The sequence below is a fragment of the Dreissena polymorpha genome, chromosome 8 (genome assembly GCF_020536995.1).
Source record: "Dreissena polymorpha isolate Duluth1 chromosome 8, UMN_Dpol_1.0, whole genome shotgun sequence".
Classification (NCBI taxonomy): Eukaryota; Metazoa; Mollusca; class Bivalvia; order Myida; family Dreissenidae; genus Dreissena; species Dreissena polymorpha.
This window is the reverse complement of record NC_068362.1, coordinates 10,701,830-10,719,701: the sequence shown is the minus strand read 5'-3', so window position 1 is coordinate 10,719,701 and position 17,872 is coordinate 10,701,830. Positions and strand designations below refer to the sequence as shown.

At 35.4% G+C, this 17,872-nt stretch overlaps 2 protein-coding genes across 2 annotated transcripts in view; one reads left to right on the top strand and one right to left on the bottom strand.

Moving 5' to 3' along the window:
- Positions 1–508: 508 nt before the first annotated feature.
- LOC127841589 (uncharacterized) lies at positions 509–12,054 on the bottom strand. Its single transcript, XM_052370510.1, has 6 exons — positions 11,525–12,054; positions 10,857–11,015; positions 8,562–9,210; positions 5,270–7,063; positions 1,267–1,935; positions 509–936 (listed from the first exon to the last, which is right to left on the bottom strand). The coding sequence occupies exons 1-6, from the start codon at positions 12,032–12,034 to the stop codon at positions 548–550; spliced, it is 4,170 nt and encodes a 1,389-aa protein (XP_052226470.1). The 5' UTR covers positions 12,035–12,054; the 3' UTR covers positions 509–547.
- Positions 3,712–17,872, top strand: part of LOC127842333 (uncharacterized) — a 61,913-nt gene continuing 47,752 nt past the window's right edge. Inside the window, exon 1 of the mRNA XM_052371782.1 lies at positions 3,712–3,747. The gene's annotated coding sequence lies outside the window, so the exon portion shown is untranslated. The remainder of the gene's footprint in view (positions 3,748–17,872) is intronic.

Here is a 17,872-nt window from a genome sequence, read left to right as displayed (position 1 = left end):
TTACAGTGTTTTCATATCAATGAGTACTCAACCCCTATCGTAAATGAGCAACGTAAGAATAAGTTCAGAGTCATCTCCCCTTGAAGTTGAGAAAAATATGAAATTACGCTTTCAAGATGAAGCAGATTTTTACAAACCTACACAGTTTTGTTCCATTTATGAAAACTGCACACGGATGCCAGTAAAAAAGGAAACCAATGTAAATAAAATGAACTATGAAATATTTGGGGGTTACAACACAAAATCACAGATAATGGTTATTTGGGAGTTATAACACAACATCATAGATAATGGTTATTTGGGAGTTATAACACAAAATCATAGATAATTATTATACCAGTATCTTTTTCTATTTTGTTTAAAATAATCGGCTAATATATTAATATTAACAGTAGAAAAAAATCGTTCCATGTTACTTCATTGAGTGCCTTTTACTCAATTGCCCAAAATATTAATATTTACAGTAGAAAAAAATCAATAAACATGAGTGATATCTAAAACGGCTAAGCACGATTCTAGTCATTGTTTATTAAGACAAAACGTTTAATTATTCGCATTGTATAACAAGATTGGTTTCAAGTTTCCTGTCTGATATTTGAAATCGCTCCACAGTAAAATTCTTCCGCGTCTGTAGTTCCTGTTGGATGGCAGTGTATTTCTCAAGCGGGATGTTTCCAATAGTTAAGAACTCTAAAGAACAACATAATTTCAGATTGCTTCCAACTTTCTGAGTACATGTAGGCAGTGTGTCCACCAGTTCAAGAACTTTGGATGGAAGCAAACCATCACAATATATATTTAAATACTTCAATGATTGAGGTAGCTCTATCTGTTTATATGTCTTCACATATATTGTAACTGTTTCCAGTTGTGTGAGTGATGCTAGTGACTGCGACAGCGCCTCTACATGTTCCACGTTCAAACCTCCCCACGTACCTCCCATACTCAGACTCTTGATATTCAGACCATGCAGAGCCTTCCACAAAGAGGGACTGTCATACATCACTTTAATACTAAGCGTTTCAAGCTTTGTGAGCGATGATAGTGCCTGCGACAGCGATTCTTCACGAGCCACGTTCAAACCTCCATGCATAATACTCAGACTCAGACTCTTGATATTCAGACCATGCAGAGCCTTCCACAAAGAGGGACTGTAATACCCCACTCGAATACTGTCATACCTCACTTCAATACTAAGCGTTTCAAGCTTTGTGAGCGATGATAGTGCCTGCGACAGAGACTCAACATGTTCCACGTACAACAAACCACTCAGACTCAGACTCTTGATATTCAGACCATGCAGAGCCTTCCACAAAGAGGGACTGTCATACCTCACTTCAATACTAAGCGTTTCAAGCTTTGTGAGCGATGATAGTGCCTGCGACAGAGACTCAACATGTTGCACGTACAACAAACCGCTCAGACTCAGACTCTTGATATTCAGACCATGCAGAGCCTTCCACAGTCCGGGACTGTCATACCCCACATCAATACTAAGCGTTTCCAGCTGTTTGAGCGATGATAGTGACTGCGACAGCGATTCTTCATGATCCACGTTCAAACGTCCCCACCTATTACTCAGACTCAGGCTCTTGATATTCAGACCATGCAGAGCCTTAAACAGATAGGGATTGTCATTTTTGGTTTTTACGATGGAGGAATTGTTTACATCTTTATGTAAAATTGCCCTTATTTCTCTTTTTTCTGCCTCAGCACACTTAATGTAGATCGATTGCAGGTCAAACGTCAACGCGTGATCGAGAGTCAGCAGCGTGCGGAACAGACAGCGTAGACTGGTATAGGAACATGTGACATTCCTCATTTTAATGTATTTTATAGAAGGCAGTAATGGAGGAGTATCTGCACACTGGGATGGATCTGCACTTTTTAGAACAATCCCGACCAGATGTTCTGCCGTTGACGTACTTGCAAATTCTGAAAAAATAACTGAATTCACAGAACAAGGTACTTAAAATACTTACATAATTAAAAAATGTAATGTGGTTACATTTGTTGACATTTGTTTAATTTGTTAAGAATTAATACATTTATATTAATGAAGGTTCAGAACAAAACCCAATATATTTCAATGTCGTATTAACTTTGTATAGTTTGGTTTCATATATTTAATACAAATATCAATGTTATATTCGAATGTTTTAAATAGTATTGTAATTTATATTAGCACTTTAGTAAGATATATATTTATTGTGCATAACCTACTTGTCATGATATGCTTTCAATTATAAGTGTATAATCAAGTTATCCTATACACATAATGCCTATGTATCATCAGATAAAAACTAAAGTATTTTAAAGGTTTTATCAGTTATTGCACGTATTTCATAATTGTCAAGCAACAGCGATTCCGAAAATGAACAACACACATGAGCACATTATTTTATTTACCATTGTTTGATAAAAAATTAGAATCGTTTTCTGATGTAAGGTAAAATGTGATGATAGGGACATTGTTTGCTCATGCAGATTATGTTTGAGTTATTGCTAATCGCTGCTAGTGTTGATAAGTATTCATGGTATTAATACTTTGACCTTGTCAGGGTCCGGATTTCGAACCATTTCCCTGCAAAAAGGGTATTATTATATTATTCCCGTATTCTAATCATAGAATCAGACTGAATATGTACGGTATTAAAACAAAATATAAGAATGCCATGGGCCTTGAGATGCTCACCTGGGACGCGATTGGCGAAACCACTAAAAATGACTAATAGACAGTTGATGTATAATAACAACCGCCCTGCCCTCTAGGACAGTGTTTTTCGAAGGCAAGATATCATTCAAACAAATATTCTTACAAAACTTCATGCAGAAATGATCTTAAAATGTGGACTTCTTGAGTGTTTACAATATTTTTCTTAAATTTAACCTGGTGAACTAGTTTTTCACCTCAAATAACCCAGTTGGCAACTTAGTAAACAACTCATTAGGAAATATGTTCTGACCAGATTTCATAACGATTGAACTCACACTACATGTATGACTACTAGAATAGTATATAACATAAATAGTTCATTCCTATGCGCATTATTATGCCAAACTTTTGACAATTGAAATTATTTCTCGACACGAAATACATATGTATATATAATAACCTAAGATTAATTTATGGAGGATAAATAAGTTAGCTGGTAGCTGGTTACATATCCTGCAAAAAAGATTGTTTAAACAATGGTCAGTGAGCCACACGTGAAATAATTATTGATAAAATTGAGAAATTCCAATTATTTAATTATAAACAAAATTTACATTGGATGAAAGTTCAAATAATATTAATCTTAAACAGTTCTTCATGTTTTACTTGGTTTAAAACAATGTTATTTTATAAAATACATATTCTTATCTAAAGTAATTGCAATATTTAAAAAGATTAATTCAATATCATTAAACAGCTGGGTTGTAAGCCATGTTTCTCAAGCTATCAACATAATACAACACACGATCACAGCGATTTTTTGTCCCAATTTTGAAAAGTACCAGTACCATACTATTAGCAAAAATTAGCGCAAAAACTCCTTAAAATGGGAAAAATCCTGTTTTGACATCTTAAGATATGGAATTTTTGGTCTTAATTTGCTTGGTATAAATAACACAAACCGATTCAATACTTTTATACAAGTAATGACTACCGAATACGCTTATGGAAATACCCTGGTTAACCCTTTATAACGATACTTTCCAATTCACGTGTGCAGGCACGGATTGAGAACACAGACGTAAAGAGAGGTATTTATTCTATATACAGTTTATATTGTTTTATTTAAATTTTAATATTAATATTTTTTCTAATGAACACGGAAGCAGCAATACTTGCAGGCATTAATAATTAATACTGTATATGTTTCTTGCAATGACAAATGTTTATTTCGGATTTTCGGGATGCGATGTGATACTTTATTAACATTCGGGAATGTACTCATAATTCATCGTTATACAAATTTTAATGCGAATATTGAATTTATCAAGGGCATTTAAAATACTAATAAGAAATACATTCTCGTTAAAAATATAAATACTTTAATGGGTGACCGTAAATCATCGTTCAATCTAGGGCACCATACTTTCGATTTCGCTTAGGTTTACCAACAGCTTATCAAGATAAACAACAAATGTTCATCATCATCATCATCATCATCATCATCATCATCATCATCATCATCATCATCATCATCATCATCATCATCATCATCATCATCATCATCATCATCATCATCACCACCACCACCAACATCATCATCATCATCATCATCATCATCATCATCATCATCATCATCGTCGTCGTCATCATCATCCGCATCATCATCATCATCATCATCATCATCACCACCACCACCACCAACATCATCATCATCATCATCATCATCATCATCATCATCATCATCATCATCGTCGTCAGAATCATCATCATCATCATCATCATCATCATCATCATAATCATCATCATCATCATCATCATAATCATCATCATCATCATTATGAATCATCATCATCTCATAAAACTACATCAATATATATAACTATCTGATTCAGTAATTCTGTAATGGTAGTAATCATCCTCAGAAAGAAGAAACATCAATCGGTGTTACAAGAATGCATGTAGAAATATTTAAAACTGCACTAATACATCTCGTAACAGTCATAAAATGTGACTTGAAGAGAGTTAACTAGGTTTCCATATAGCTATAAAAGGAAAACTGTCGGCTTTGTTTTTAAACAGACTAGATTTATTTTCGAACACCGATGATTGGACATTACATGTGTCTTCTATAATGTTGTTTGCCTATAGCAAAAAAGACCTCCCCCCCCCGGGCGGCCCCAACAGACAGATATCATACTAACAAATGACCAAGTTTCATGAGGATTGGACTTCAAATATAACATTTAAAGTGGTAATAGGGTTTTACTATTAGGACATTGCCCTGCCAATTGGCGGCAATTTTTTCCAACGAACCGTAGCCATTCACGATTTTAACAGTAAGTGTGTTGCTGCCGTGATAGCACCAAACAGATGAATATCATCAACGTCACAGGAATATGTTATTCTGATTTGTTTGAAATAATAGATATACGTTGTTAACTTTTTTACTTTTTTTACTATCATGTGAACTGCCTATTAAAGTGCTTTTGTTAATGTTAAATCCTGCAAATGATTATCAGAATATGATTAATATAATCATGCGAGTAAACTCAAACACAACGCCTCAACTAGGAAACTTTTTGATAAAAATAATATCGTATTTATAATTACCAGTGAGCAAAATGCCTTTTCCATTCAGGTCCAATGTTTTCAGCTTGTTGCACGATGACAGGTCAAACTCAATATGAGATGCAGACTCGCCTCCTCTTCGTGAAAAATGTCTGTCAGGAACAATTATACCCATGGACAGGACATCGGACTTGTTATTTGTCCATATGCTGTGCTGGTTTCGCATGTCGTTATAAAAGTTAAAATAGTACACACTTAGTTTGAGTACGATATCCTTTTGCTGATTGGCAACAGCTTCTCTGTATCCTGCTAGTATGACCTTTTGAATCCCAGGATAATTCATTCCAGAAAGCTTATCCATAGGTTGTAAACAACCAACCTCGTGTTTATCCATCATGCTAGAAAGCTTATTTGCAGCCGACATGTTCAGTCCGCAGAGGAAGATGAACACATGGGATATGTCAAGATATGCATCCTTGTGACGGCTGAGGTATCCGGAAATGACGTCATCAATCACATTGGTATTGCATGCAATATGATAAGCAGCCAGGAATTCCTGAATGCTCTTATGAATAAATGAAAATGATAAAGAGGATCTTAATGCAGATGCCTTGCGCGTCACTGATAAAATACCGGACTTCAGTGCAAAGTTCTCTTGATCAAGTTGACCTAAATTGAATTTCTTTAGTTCCGTAATGGTGAATACCAGAGCTTTTTCCTGTGTATCTGAAAACAACAAATAAAATGCCGCTTCAGCAAGTCTATTCAAGTGTTCAATATTGGGTTGTATGTTTTGGGTCTCTGTGAAACATCGATAAGGCGGCTCTTGAAATTCACTCGTTTCAATATTCGCCTTCTTAAAAAGACATTCCAGCAAGAGGCTGTATTTTTCACAAAGAGAGCCTTTCAATTCCGTTCCTTTGGTCCACGAGTGTACAATCAAACACAACATCATTGGGGAGTACAAATGCTTTAACAAGCCGCATTTCCGTACATACGATTCAAATTCAGATTGTTTTTTGTCTAAATCTTGGCTACCCTTAAAATCTTTCATACACCCCAGGAATTTTCTGCTCACCTCAAACACGTTGTTTACTCCATCAAGTTGCAGCAGTTTGCAAATCTGCGAGTCAAGTACTTTTGCTTCTGTCATCTTCCAAGGTCGAGTAGTTATCATCAAAACGCAAAGACTGTGTACGTCGGCCAGTGTTGGCAGGTTGTGATGATCTCCTGTACCGATCCATTCATCTAGACCATCCAGTAATACCAAGCAACGTTCACGTTTCATGATCTCATTTAGTAGTATGTATGCCTTTCCGCGATCTTCATCAGATGAGTATATACTGTCAACTATCTGTGTATTTATCATTTTTTCGATTTCAAACTGGCCAACTGATTCCCTTAATGATACATGGAAGACATATGTAAAGTCTTTCAGAGACGTTAAATCGTCAAAGACATTAGAGTATCCCATCTGTGTATTAGAGCTGAACCTAGTGATATTGTCGTCAATTGGCAGCGTCGTCTCGGCTGATTGTTCTGATGTTATAGTACACCAGTCCATTACCAATTTTGCAAGAAAAGTAGATTTCCCATAACCTGCTCCCCCTTGAATAAATATCTGTTGGTTCGGTTCGGTGTCTGATAAGAAAATATTTTTGTATTTCAAAATTTGTTCACCAGTTTTCTTGAAATACCCTCTTTCCTTAGCCATAAGTTGTATATTCGGCGGCATATAAATATCAAGTAACTTTTCCTCAGCCCAGTCATCCAATGGGAAGATATTAATATGACAGAAACGTTTCCTGTAATACTTCGTCAAAGCTCCAAGCATTTCTGAAATCATGAAATGGAAAATACTCAATATTGGCTAAGAATCACTTTTTATTTTCACATTATCTTCAATTTTATATAACGTTCATTTTAACTTGTTATTTTGCAGGTGTTAATATTAGAATGTGTGTTTTTTATTTTATATTTAAGTATTGATTTATCATTGATGATTGACGCTGGCTGAATCTAGCTATGGGTGAACTTCAAATTACACATACTATAAAAAGTGATCCTTAGAACATGTTGAATAATATATTTGGCATACATTAACACAAAAGACTCTTCCTTATTATATTTAGCATAATTCAATACTTAATTCATGTTCGTAGCATAATTCAATACTTATTTCATGTTCGTACAAATATACCACATTTTATAATTCGATGTTTGCAAACACATGTGTGAAGTTCCATATGATACCTGTAGTAGAAACAATGCTATGGGAAAGTTTCACGTTAACTGTACCAGAACATTATGAGGACGCCGACGCAAACATAAGGATGAGTAGTATACATGTACTTTTGACTATTTGGTGAATAACCGAGTTTAAAAACGGCCCTTTTATATCGAAGTCGAAGTGATCCGTATACATTTTGAATATTAATGTCAAATTATTTTCTTTAGCCCCAAACTCATATCCTCTACCATAAAAGCGAAAATAGAATTACTAAGTTATCTTGAATATTATCATGATATGGGTTGACTACTTATTTTACTCCTTGCAGAGCCTGTGCACAGCAATTTATTATCTGTATCCCAATCATCCAAAGTTGACCAGGACCACAAACACATTTTTACCAGATGCAGCTCGGAATATTCAATGAATGGACATGCTAAAATCTGAGTCGAATGTGTTTAAAACATGGTCTATACTAATATATATTAATTAACTTAACATTTAAATTAGTGGCCAAATACTAATTATCGTAATCGCAGACTATTACCAAGTGTGTATACTGATACGTGTAATTGAAACACGTCTTCATGAATTAGCTAGTGTTATCTTACACTGACATAGAATGCAATCAGAAAGTTATACCATTATACATAAGTGGATTTATATGTTGTTTTAGGCCATATGATCATTGGAATCACATCAGTGTGATAATGATTATACTGTTATCAGGGTGTGTTTTTTTGATTTTGGGGAAAGGAATGGCCTTCAATTTTGGGGGAATAATTATATACAAAACTGAAATATGGAAAGGTATTTCCAAAAGTAAGCTTGACATGTGGGAATATTGCATCATTTTAAATATATTCTATTAGAGACAAAAGAAGGAAAAAAGCCCTGGTTATATTTTACTTTTATCAAATCTATGCGTATACTTGTGTTTTTTGTATGTATAGCAAAACATTATTTTAGGTTTTAACATCAACATGTGTATGAATATATTTAATTGATCAAGAGAATTCGATTTGTTTGAAACCAAATGTTGAATAAAGCTAAATGTTTGCTGTTTCGAAAATGTATAATGAAATGATAAAACGTTTGTTATACCTTTACAGGACTGTTTGTACGTTGTTTCCGTGAAATTTGTATTTCCAAACTGTTCTTGGATGTCCTTAATGCATTTTTCTGCTTGTTCATCTAAGCACTGTTTGTGTCTACTGGCGTGTTCATCTATGCCCTGTTTGTGTCTATCAGCGTGTTCATCCATGTTCTGTTTGTGTCTACCAGCGTGTTCATCGATGTCCTGTTTGTGTTTATCAGCGTGTTCATCCATGCCCTGTTTGTGTCTATCGGCGTGTTCATACATGTCCTGTTTGTGTCTATCGGCGTGTTTATCCATGCCCTGTTTGTGTATATCGGCGTGTTTATCCATACCCTGTTTGTGTCCTTTGACATGTTCATCTATGCCCTGTTTGTTTCTTCCGGTGTGATCATCTATGCCTTGTTTTTGACTGTCGACGTGTTCATCGATATCCTGTTTATGTATATCTGCCTGTTTTGCGAGCTCTTGCTTACAATTGCTCATAAAATCTTTAATGTTATCAATACACAATGCTGTGTTTACTCTTAGGTCATTCACCGATGCGTCAACAACGTCTTTTGCAATACATTTCAAGTGTTGTTTCAAAGTTGTTCCAACAGCATCCAGGAAACACATCATCTCTGTTGTAGTCAATAGTAATGTGTCTTTTTCCAACTGTTGCATCAAATAAAAACAGTTATATTTAATCACAAAAACAGCTAAATTTTAAATCAATGACATGTTTTCTTGATAGTAAAAGGAAGAAACAAATGAGTAAAATGGATGTGTATTTCAGTGCACATTAGTTTCTCATTTGATACTTTACTTGGTACAGACAGCCAATGATTATGTTCTTTACTTGATATTGAAGGCAATGATAACTCATAAAGTGTGGTTTAGTTCCATATTAAATTATTTAATTGATTACGACAGCAAATCATAAATAAGTGTGTGGTTTAGTTCCCAATTAAAAACTTAACTTGATATAGAAGCCAATGATACAATACTCATTTTCATTAAATTATTTTAGTATATATACTTCAAGGTGGTATTCTCATCTTGAATTGAGTTTCAATACAGTTAACATTTGTGTAACCTCTAGATGGACTTTCATTTAAGAAAATCAATAAAACAAGGATTCTATTATACGCGCAGGTGTGTTTATGTATTATAATCTCTACTTGAGTTATATCATCCAAAATACCGGTAATAATAAAAGGCGTAACATCGCCAAATCCATCAGAACATTGTTTAAAGAATAATAATTGCACTGTTTTAAGACCGAACAATGTTTGCAATTTAAATTGAGTGGAATCGGTGACAGAGATTTCAAGTGACTTCACGTTTGTGATATACTGAAAATCGCCCATCACCTGTCAGCTATATGTTTCAACTGTTAGAGACCATTTTAAACTCGGCTGACATAAGAACAACCTTCCGGGGAAGGTTTCATGTTCCACGCTGATTTAGCAAAAAGTAAGACTTTTTTGCAAGATTTAGCTAGTTCAATCCTATTTCTTTTAGGTCGATTTCATCGAAAGCCTCAAGCTTATTGAAACGCTCTCGAGTCCGTTTCCTGGGCCTGTAACCAGTACTTGGTGTCTTAGGTTGTCTAATGAGCGCGCTCACAGTGGGGATCGAACTCATGACCCCCCTGTCGTTAAGCGGACACCATATGCATTACACCACGACAAGATTTATTGTACAATTATAGCAAATTGTCCGATCGACAACCATACCTTTTGATCTACCATAAAATGTATCAAACTTGGCCGGGATATTACCAGATTAAATGTAACATTTTTTTTAAGATTCGGTAAACGGTGTTACTACCAGATTGTTAACTCTGTGTCATAGTGAGCATAGTTTATAATAGAATGTAAAAAAACAGTCCCACCCATTAGCAGCCATGTCGTCCAGATGGGTATAATTACTTGTAACGCCGAGATATTAAGAGAATACATATCGTAGGATTTTTTTTGATGATATATAAAATCTGTATAATGCCCCAACAAGCTCGCTTTTCAAACCCGCCCTAACAATTCAGTCAAATTTTCAAAAATTTGGTCACTCAATGTGGCGACTAATGTTAACAATGTTAATGCTGCCGGCGCACTACAATGACAGACAAAAGTGACCACAAAAGCTCTCCATAAACGGTATGTGCCCTTATAAGCTCAAAACGTTATAGTGATGGTGCTTTATCTGTTTCATATGAGTATCTAATGGTGAAAAGACATGACACAATATGTTATTCTATTATTCGTTAACAATAATCAAGGAAAGGCGTTAAATGACATGAAATAACGCTAATACACTACCTGCGCTAATTTCACCACAGCATTTTTGGCAACGTTATCTTGAGTGAGATGGCTTGAATCTTTCAGCAGGTGTTTCAATGTTGTGAAATAGTCTTGAAGATCGACATCAGTAACTTCCATTAGTGAAGAGTGCCGCACAGCTTTATGGACTTCACGAGCCTAGTATGGAAACACATTATCTTAATATGTTAAATATTTTGCAAATGTGACAGTTATCCTATTGAGAAAACATGCACATCAATTAGTTTGTAAGCGTTTGCATATCATATCGCCCCATTAGTGCAAAAAGGCACCATGTGCCTATTAATTTCAATGTCACATGTTGCATTTTTTGCACCAATGGGGCGAGTGTAATGCAAAACAAACACGTCCCCTTTAAACTTCTACTATTAAATAGCGCGTCAAATATAGCTCCGCAATGTATTCAGTTTTTTTATTTTTTAGGAAACCTTTGAAGAAAGCTCATAAAAGCTAAGTTATGTACACTGTTCTTAGCCGTCAATACAGTGCAATTCGTGTTTGAAGTGTTAGATCCTTTGAACGTAGAGTTATATATGCCAATTTCACATCATTGTACATTCATGTATGCGTATAACTCCTGAAATACTATATTTAAAGTATTTGGTAGAAAATACACAACCTTTGTCAGAAGGCACTGGAGTTCTTACCTTATACAGGAGGCATGCAGGCTTGTTTAGGGTTGGCTTTCCCTTTGTTATTGGAAAAGAAAACTTGCTATCAAAACGTGTGCAGTTCAGCATAAAACTGACGACGCCGTTGAAGTCTGTATCTTGAATCGATATCTTGTCAGCATATCCATCTGTTTGGATGTAACATTTCGCTATTTCCCAATAGTGCGTTTGCCATAATGGCGCAGATGTATTGTTCCAAGAACATTTTTTGTACCGATGTTCCTTGATAATTTCCTGGCAAATTTTATCACAAATCTGGTTTGGACATTTTTGGTTTCGTAGTAAATTTGTTGTGTTACAGCTGGTGCAAGTAGCTGATTGTGACTTAAGAGTAGATGTTACTTGGCTGTAAATGTGCTGGTGAAAAGTCTGAGCCTCGTTGTCAGCTAAGTGCTCCAAGCCAGACTTCGCAATGTCTATTGCTAGCCATGCCTTAAGCCAGTTCGACCGTTCCTTCTCCTTAAAAACATCAGCTAAACTCGCCATAATCTGAACATCAACGAAATGGTCTTCATAGAGTCAACTTTTGGCACAGAAACAAGCCATTGTTCAGCGTTACCTATTAAACATAATTTAAACATGATTAAACACAGTAATAATTATATAGAACATTTGGGTGATAAGAATGCTCTACAATTAGAATATGTCCTCTGAAAGCTCAGATGGAAGGGGCACACTAATAAACGATGGCAGACTACACCATAAGAAATCATCCTATGAAAGCCCAGATTGAAGGAGCCACTAACTAACATAAATGCTTTGCAGGATACATAATACGCATAGGTTCTATTAAAGCTCAGATGAAAGGAGCAATTAACTAATAAACGTAACGTTGACAGACTCCGTCATAAGAATACGTCATTTGAAAGCTCAAATAGAAGGAGCACATTAATTTATGCAACACTGGAATATTCCAAAATAAGCATGTGTCAATGAAAGCTCAGATGGAAATAAAAAACGAATAAACATAATGCGCTGGCAGGCTAAACAATAATCATACATCCTATGATGTTCATACGGAAGGAGCTCACTTATTTACATATACCTGGCAGGCTCCACAATAAGCATTCAACCTTTGAAATCTTAGATAGAATAGTACACTTATTAAAATAACCCTGGCAGGCTTCATAATAAGCATACAATCTTTGAAATCTTAGATAGAAGAGTACACTTATTAAGATTACCCTGGCAGGCTCCACAATAAGCATACAACATTTGAAATCTCAGATAGAAGAAGCAAACTTATTAACATAACCCCGGCAGGCTCGACAATAAAAATACAACATTTCAAATTTCAGATAGAAGGAGCACACTTATTAACATAACACTGGCAGGCTCCACAATAAACATACAGCATTTGAATTCTTAGATAAAAGAGTACACTTATTATCATATCCCTGGCAGGCTCCACAATAAGCATACAACCTTTGAAATCTTAGATAGAAGAAGTACACTTATTAAGATAACCCTGGCATGATCCACTTTAAGCATAAAACCTTTGAAATCTTAGATAGAAGGAGCACACTTATTAACATAACACTGGCAGGCTCCACAATAAACATACAGCATTTGAATTCTTAGATAAAAGAGTACACTTATTATCATATCCCTGACATGCTCCACAATAAGCATACAACCTTTGAAATCTTAGATAGAAGAAGTACACTTATTAAGATAACCCTGGCATGATCCACTTTAAGCATAAAACCTTTGAATATCTTAGATAGAAGGAGCACACTTATTAACATAACCCTGGCAGGCTCCACGATTAGCATACAACTTAGATAGAAGGAGCACACTTATTAACATAACCCTGGCAGGCTCCACGATTAGCATACAACTTAGATAGAAGGAGTACACTTATTAAAATAACCCTGGCAGGCTCCACAATAAGCATACAACCTTTGAAATCTTAGATAGAAGAGTACACTTATTAAGATAACCCTGGTAGGCTCCACAATAAGCATACAACTTTTGAAATCTCAGATAAAAGGAGTACACTTATTAACATAACTCTGACATGCTCCACAATAAGCATACAACCTTTGAAATCTCAGATAGAAGAGTACACTTATTAACATAACTCTGACAGGCTCCACAATAAGCATACAACCTTTGAAATCTCAGATAAAAGGAGCACACTTATTAGCATAACCCCGGCAGGATCCACAATAAGCATACAACATTTGAAATTTCAGATAGAAGAATCATACTTATTAACATAACTCTGGCAGGCTCCACAATAAGCATACAACCTTTGAAATCTTAGATAGAAGAAGTACACTTATTAGCATAACCCCGGCAGGATCCACAATAAGCATACAACATTTGAAATTTCAGATAGAAGAATCATACTTATTAACATAACCCTGACATGCTCCACAATAAGCATTCAACATTTGAAATCTTAGATAGAAGAGTACACTTATTAACATAACTCTGACATGCTCCACAATAAGCATACAACCTTTGAAATCTCATATAGAAGGAGTACACTTATCAACATAACTCTGACAGGCTCCACAATAAGCATACAACATTTGAAATTTCAGATAGAAGAATCATACTTATTAACATAACTCTGGCAGGCTCCACAATAAGCATACAACCTTTGAAATCTTAGATAGAAGAGTACACTTATTAACATAACCCTGACTGGCTCCACAATAAGCATACAACCTTTGAAATCTCATATAGAAGGAGTACACTTATCAACATAACTCTGACATGCTCCACAATAAGCATACAACCGTTGAAATCTCATATAGAAGGAGTACACTTATCAACATAACCCTGACTGGCTCCACAATAAGCATACAACCTTTGAAATCTTAGATAGAATGAGCACACTTATTAACATTACTCTGGCAGACTCCACAATAAGCTTACAACCTTTGAAATCCCATATAGAAGGAGTACAGTCCAACCCCTACTTCCGATCACCCCTCATCGCCGGTCACCCCGTGTAGGCGGCCGGTCTGTGCCGCGACCGTCGATAAACACTATATAATGCACCCCTCTTAAGCGGTAACCCCGTTTCTCCGGCCAGCGGCCAGCAATTTTGCATCCCAAATGTTAAATTTCCCCCATACGAGTGGTCACGCGCAAGTAAGTCAGTCATGTACATTGGCAAAATTACACAGACGCAACGGCGAAAAAATCGATACGTACTTCCAGTCTGCGGTTTAGGCTCTGTAGTACTGAAGCGTGATGTGTGATAAACATTTTGACAGCCAGTTTGCAAATTGCAATTAATTAGCGGCGGATTATCGGGTTATCGGGTTAAAAGCAATATGCGACCGTTTGATCTTTTTGTTTCCGCACGTGTGAATATCACCTATTATTACTGGAAAGGAGATTCTTAATTTATAATTTATTATTTGTAGCTCATACTATTTCAAGCACACATTTATGACAATTATCGGCTAATTAATCGGCGTGACATTCTACATTGGTGCATACTTTTTGCGCGCTTTTGTCGGGACAAAGGAAATACATGATGCTAGAATTTGTAAACGTCTCGTTAACATTAAGCAATCGGGAGTGTGTTTCGGATTACAAATTATTATTCTCATTTGGGAATAAAACAAAACATTTATTTTATATTTACAATGATTTCAATATTAATTTTGTTAAAACCCTTTACGCGGCGAAAAAATGTTTTTATAATATTATGCATGAAAAGCACGATTACCAGGAGGATTACACCCGGTTGCTATTATCAGTCTCTTATGTAACTGGCCACGATTTTTTTCGTGAAGGAGATCACTGGCGGGACCAATTCGTACGGTAGGTATTCAAAGCCATAAAACTGCAATAAACAGATTAAATTATCGAGTTATAGAGACACGGGAGTTATTCACGCATAACTGATCCACAACTGTTCCCATCTTAAGTGCATTGGGACCATACAACGCGCATTGAGTAAACAATGAATCATGAGAATGATTCTTTTTCATTGACTTGATTCTGATGATGATGATATTGATGATGATTAGAAAGATGAATATAATATTTTTTTGAATGGAAATGTTGTCTTATAGCTGATTTTAGAAAGGAAGAAATAAAATTATATTAAATCTATACATTGTTTAGTACATGTACACATATTTACCATTTTGTTTATACAAAAATTGAACAGTTAGCCATGCACTCATCAACTCCAGACTCCCTTTGACCCAACCCCCTCTTAAGAGGCCACCCCGCTTAAGCAGCCAATTTGGCTGTTTCCCTTGACTGGCTGATTAAGACTGTACTTAAGACTGTGGACTGTACACTTATCAACACAACCCTGGCAGGCTCCACAATATGCATACAACCTTTGAAATGTCAGAAAAAAGGAGTACACTTATTAACATTAATCTGGCAGGCTCAACAATAAGCATACAACCTTTGCAATCTCATATAGAAGGAGCACATTTATTAACATAACCCTGGCAGGCTCCACAATAAGCATACAACCTTTAAAATATCAGATAGAAGGAGCAAACTTATTAACATAACCCTGGCAGGCTCCACAATAAGCATATAACCTTTGAAATCTTAGATAGAATACGCACACTTATAAACATAACCCTGACAGCATCCACAATAAGTATACAACCTTTAACGTTTCAGATAAAAGGAGTACACTTATTTACATGACCTTGGCAGGTCCACAATAAGAATACAACCTTTGAAATGTCAGGTAGAAGGAGCACACTAATTAACATAACCCTGGCAGGCTCCATAATATGCATACAACCTTTAAAATCTCAGGTAGAAGGAGCACACTAATAAACATAACCCTGGCAGGCTCCACAATATTCATACAACCTTTGAAATTTCAGATAGAAGGAGAACACTTATTAACATTTCCCTGGTAGACTCCACAATAAGCTTACAACCTTTGAAATCTCAGATAGAAGGAGCACACGTATTACCATAACTCTGGCAGGCTCCACAATAAGCAAACATCATTTGAAATCTCAGATAGAAGAATCATACTTATAAACATAAAGCTGGTTGCACACCACACTAAGCATACAGTGGTTTCAAGAGACCAAAATTCTTTCATGTTGAGAAAGAAGATCGAAATTGATTCGTTTTTACTGGAGCAAAATTCCCTTCTTGCATCTATTTGACCCTAGAAAATCATGTCTAAAGAGTCTATATCAATCCATTCCATAGACCCAGTTATCGGATTAATTGTATTCACCCCGTGGTATTTTTAACACAGGTGGCTAGCGTGTGGCTATTTTATTAATTAGTTTAAACATCATTTTGAAGTAAAAGTAATCAAAAATTTTCAACAAATCATCTTCTCTGAAACAAAAATGCACTATCAAATACAAATATATATCAAAGTATTCAACTCAAAATGACCTGACAATAGGGTGCATCGCTCTAAACAGTCATCATTACTTCATCAAATGTAGAGCAATTTCAATAAACTTTCTGGAAATGTACATTTCTTGTTTTATGTTTACAAATAGTGGGTCAAATGTTAAGAAATAACACGATCCGCAACCTGCGTTACCTACTCGTCGTCGATTCCCGGCTATGATTTCAAGTAAACTAGAAAATGAACCGTGAATGTTATTGAAAATGAAAAATACAGCTAAAGTTCATTATGGGTTGCTTCAACATCGGTGTTGATTTTGCAAATTCGTTAAAACTTGATACATATCACTAATTACACATAAATAATCCATTAACTTACATTCATATAAGCCGTAATACAACAACTTCATTTCCAATATATGTATGGTACTTGAATAGTATCAATTTAATATGAATATTTAGAATGTAACCTTAATTTCAAATTATCAGAGACACAGTTCCCATTTCAATTGAACTCAAGAGCAAACAAGTGTATGCCAGTACAAATAATAGGCATTTGTGTATTCTCCTGGCGTACCCATAACCCAGGCTTTTTCCGCTCCATTTTGGGAATACGCCACACTGGAATTTTGGGAATTTCACGTCGTGAAAACCCCCATTTTGAGACAAAAATTATTCGCAAAATTGGCTCAATTGGGAAAAATTATCGCATGTAAATAGTGTTTCTTATATTTCAAAGAAGCCGTTAACTGGTAAATAACTAACTATTTTGATAACTTATTATTAAAATTTTACAAAGTATTATGAACATGTGAGATAAAGGCAGGTTTTTTAATCTGAATTTGGGGAAAAGGCCTGGCCTTTTTTGAGGTGAAAAAAATCATGAGGAAAATAAGGAAAGTATTAAATAATCATTAATATATTTTACAGTTTTTAAAACAAATTCAAGGCAACAGATAATTTAATTATGCAACACTTTCTATTTTGTAAATCGGATCAGGT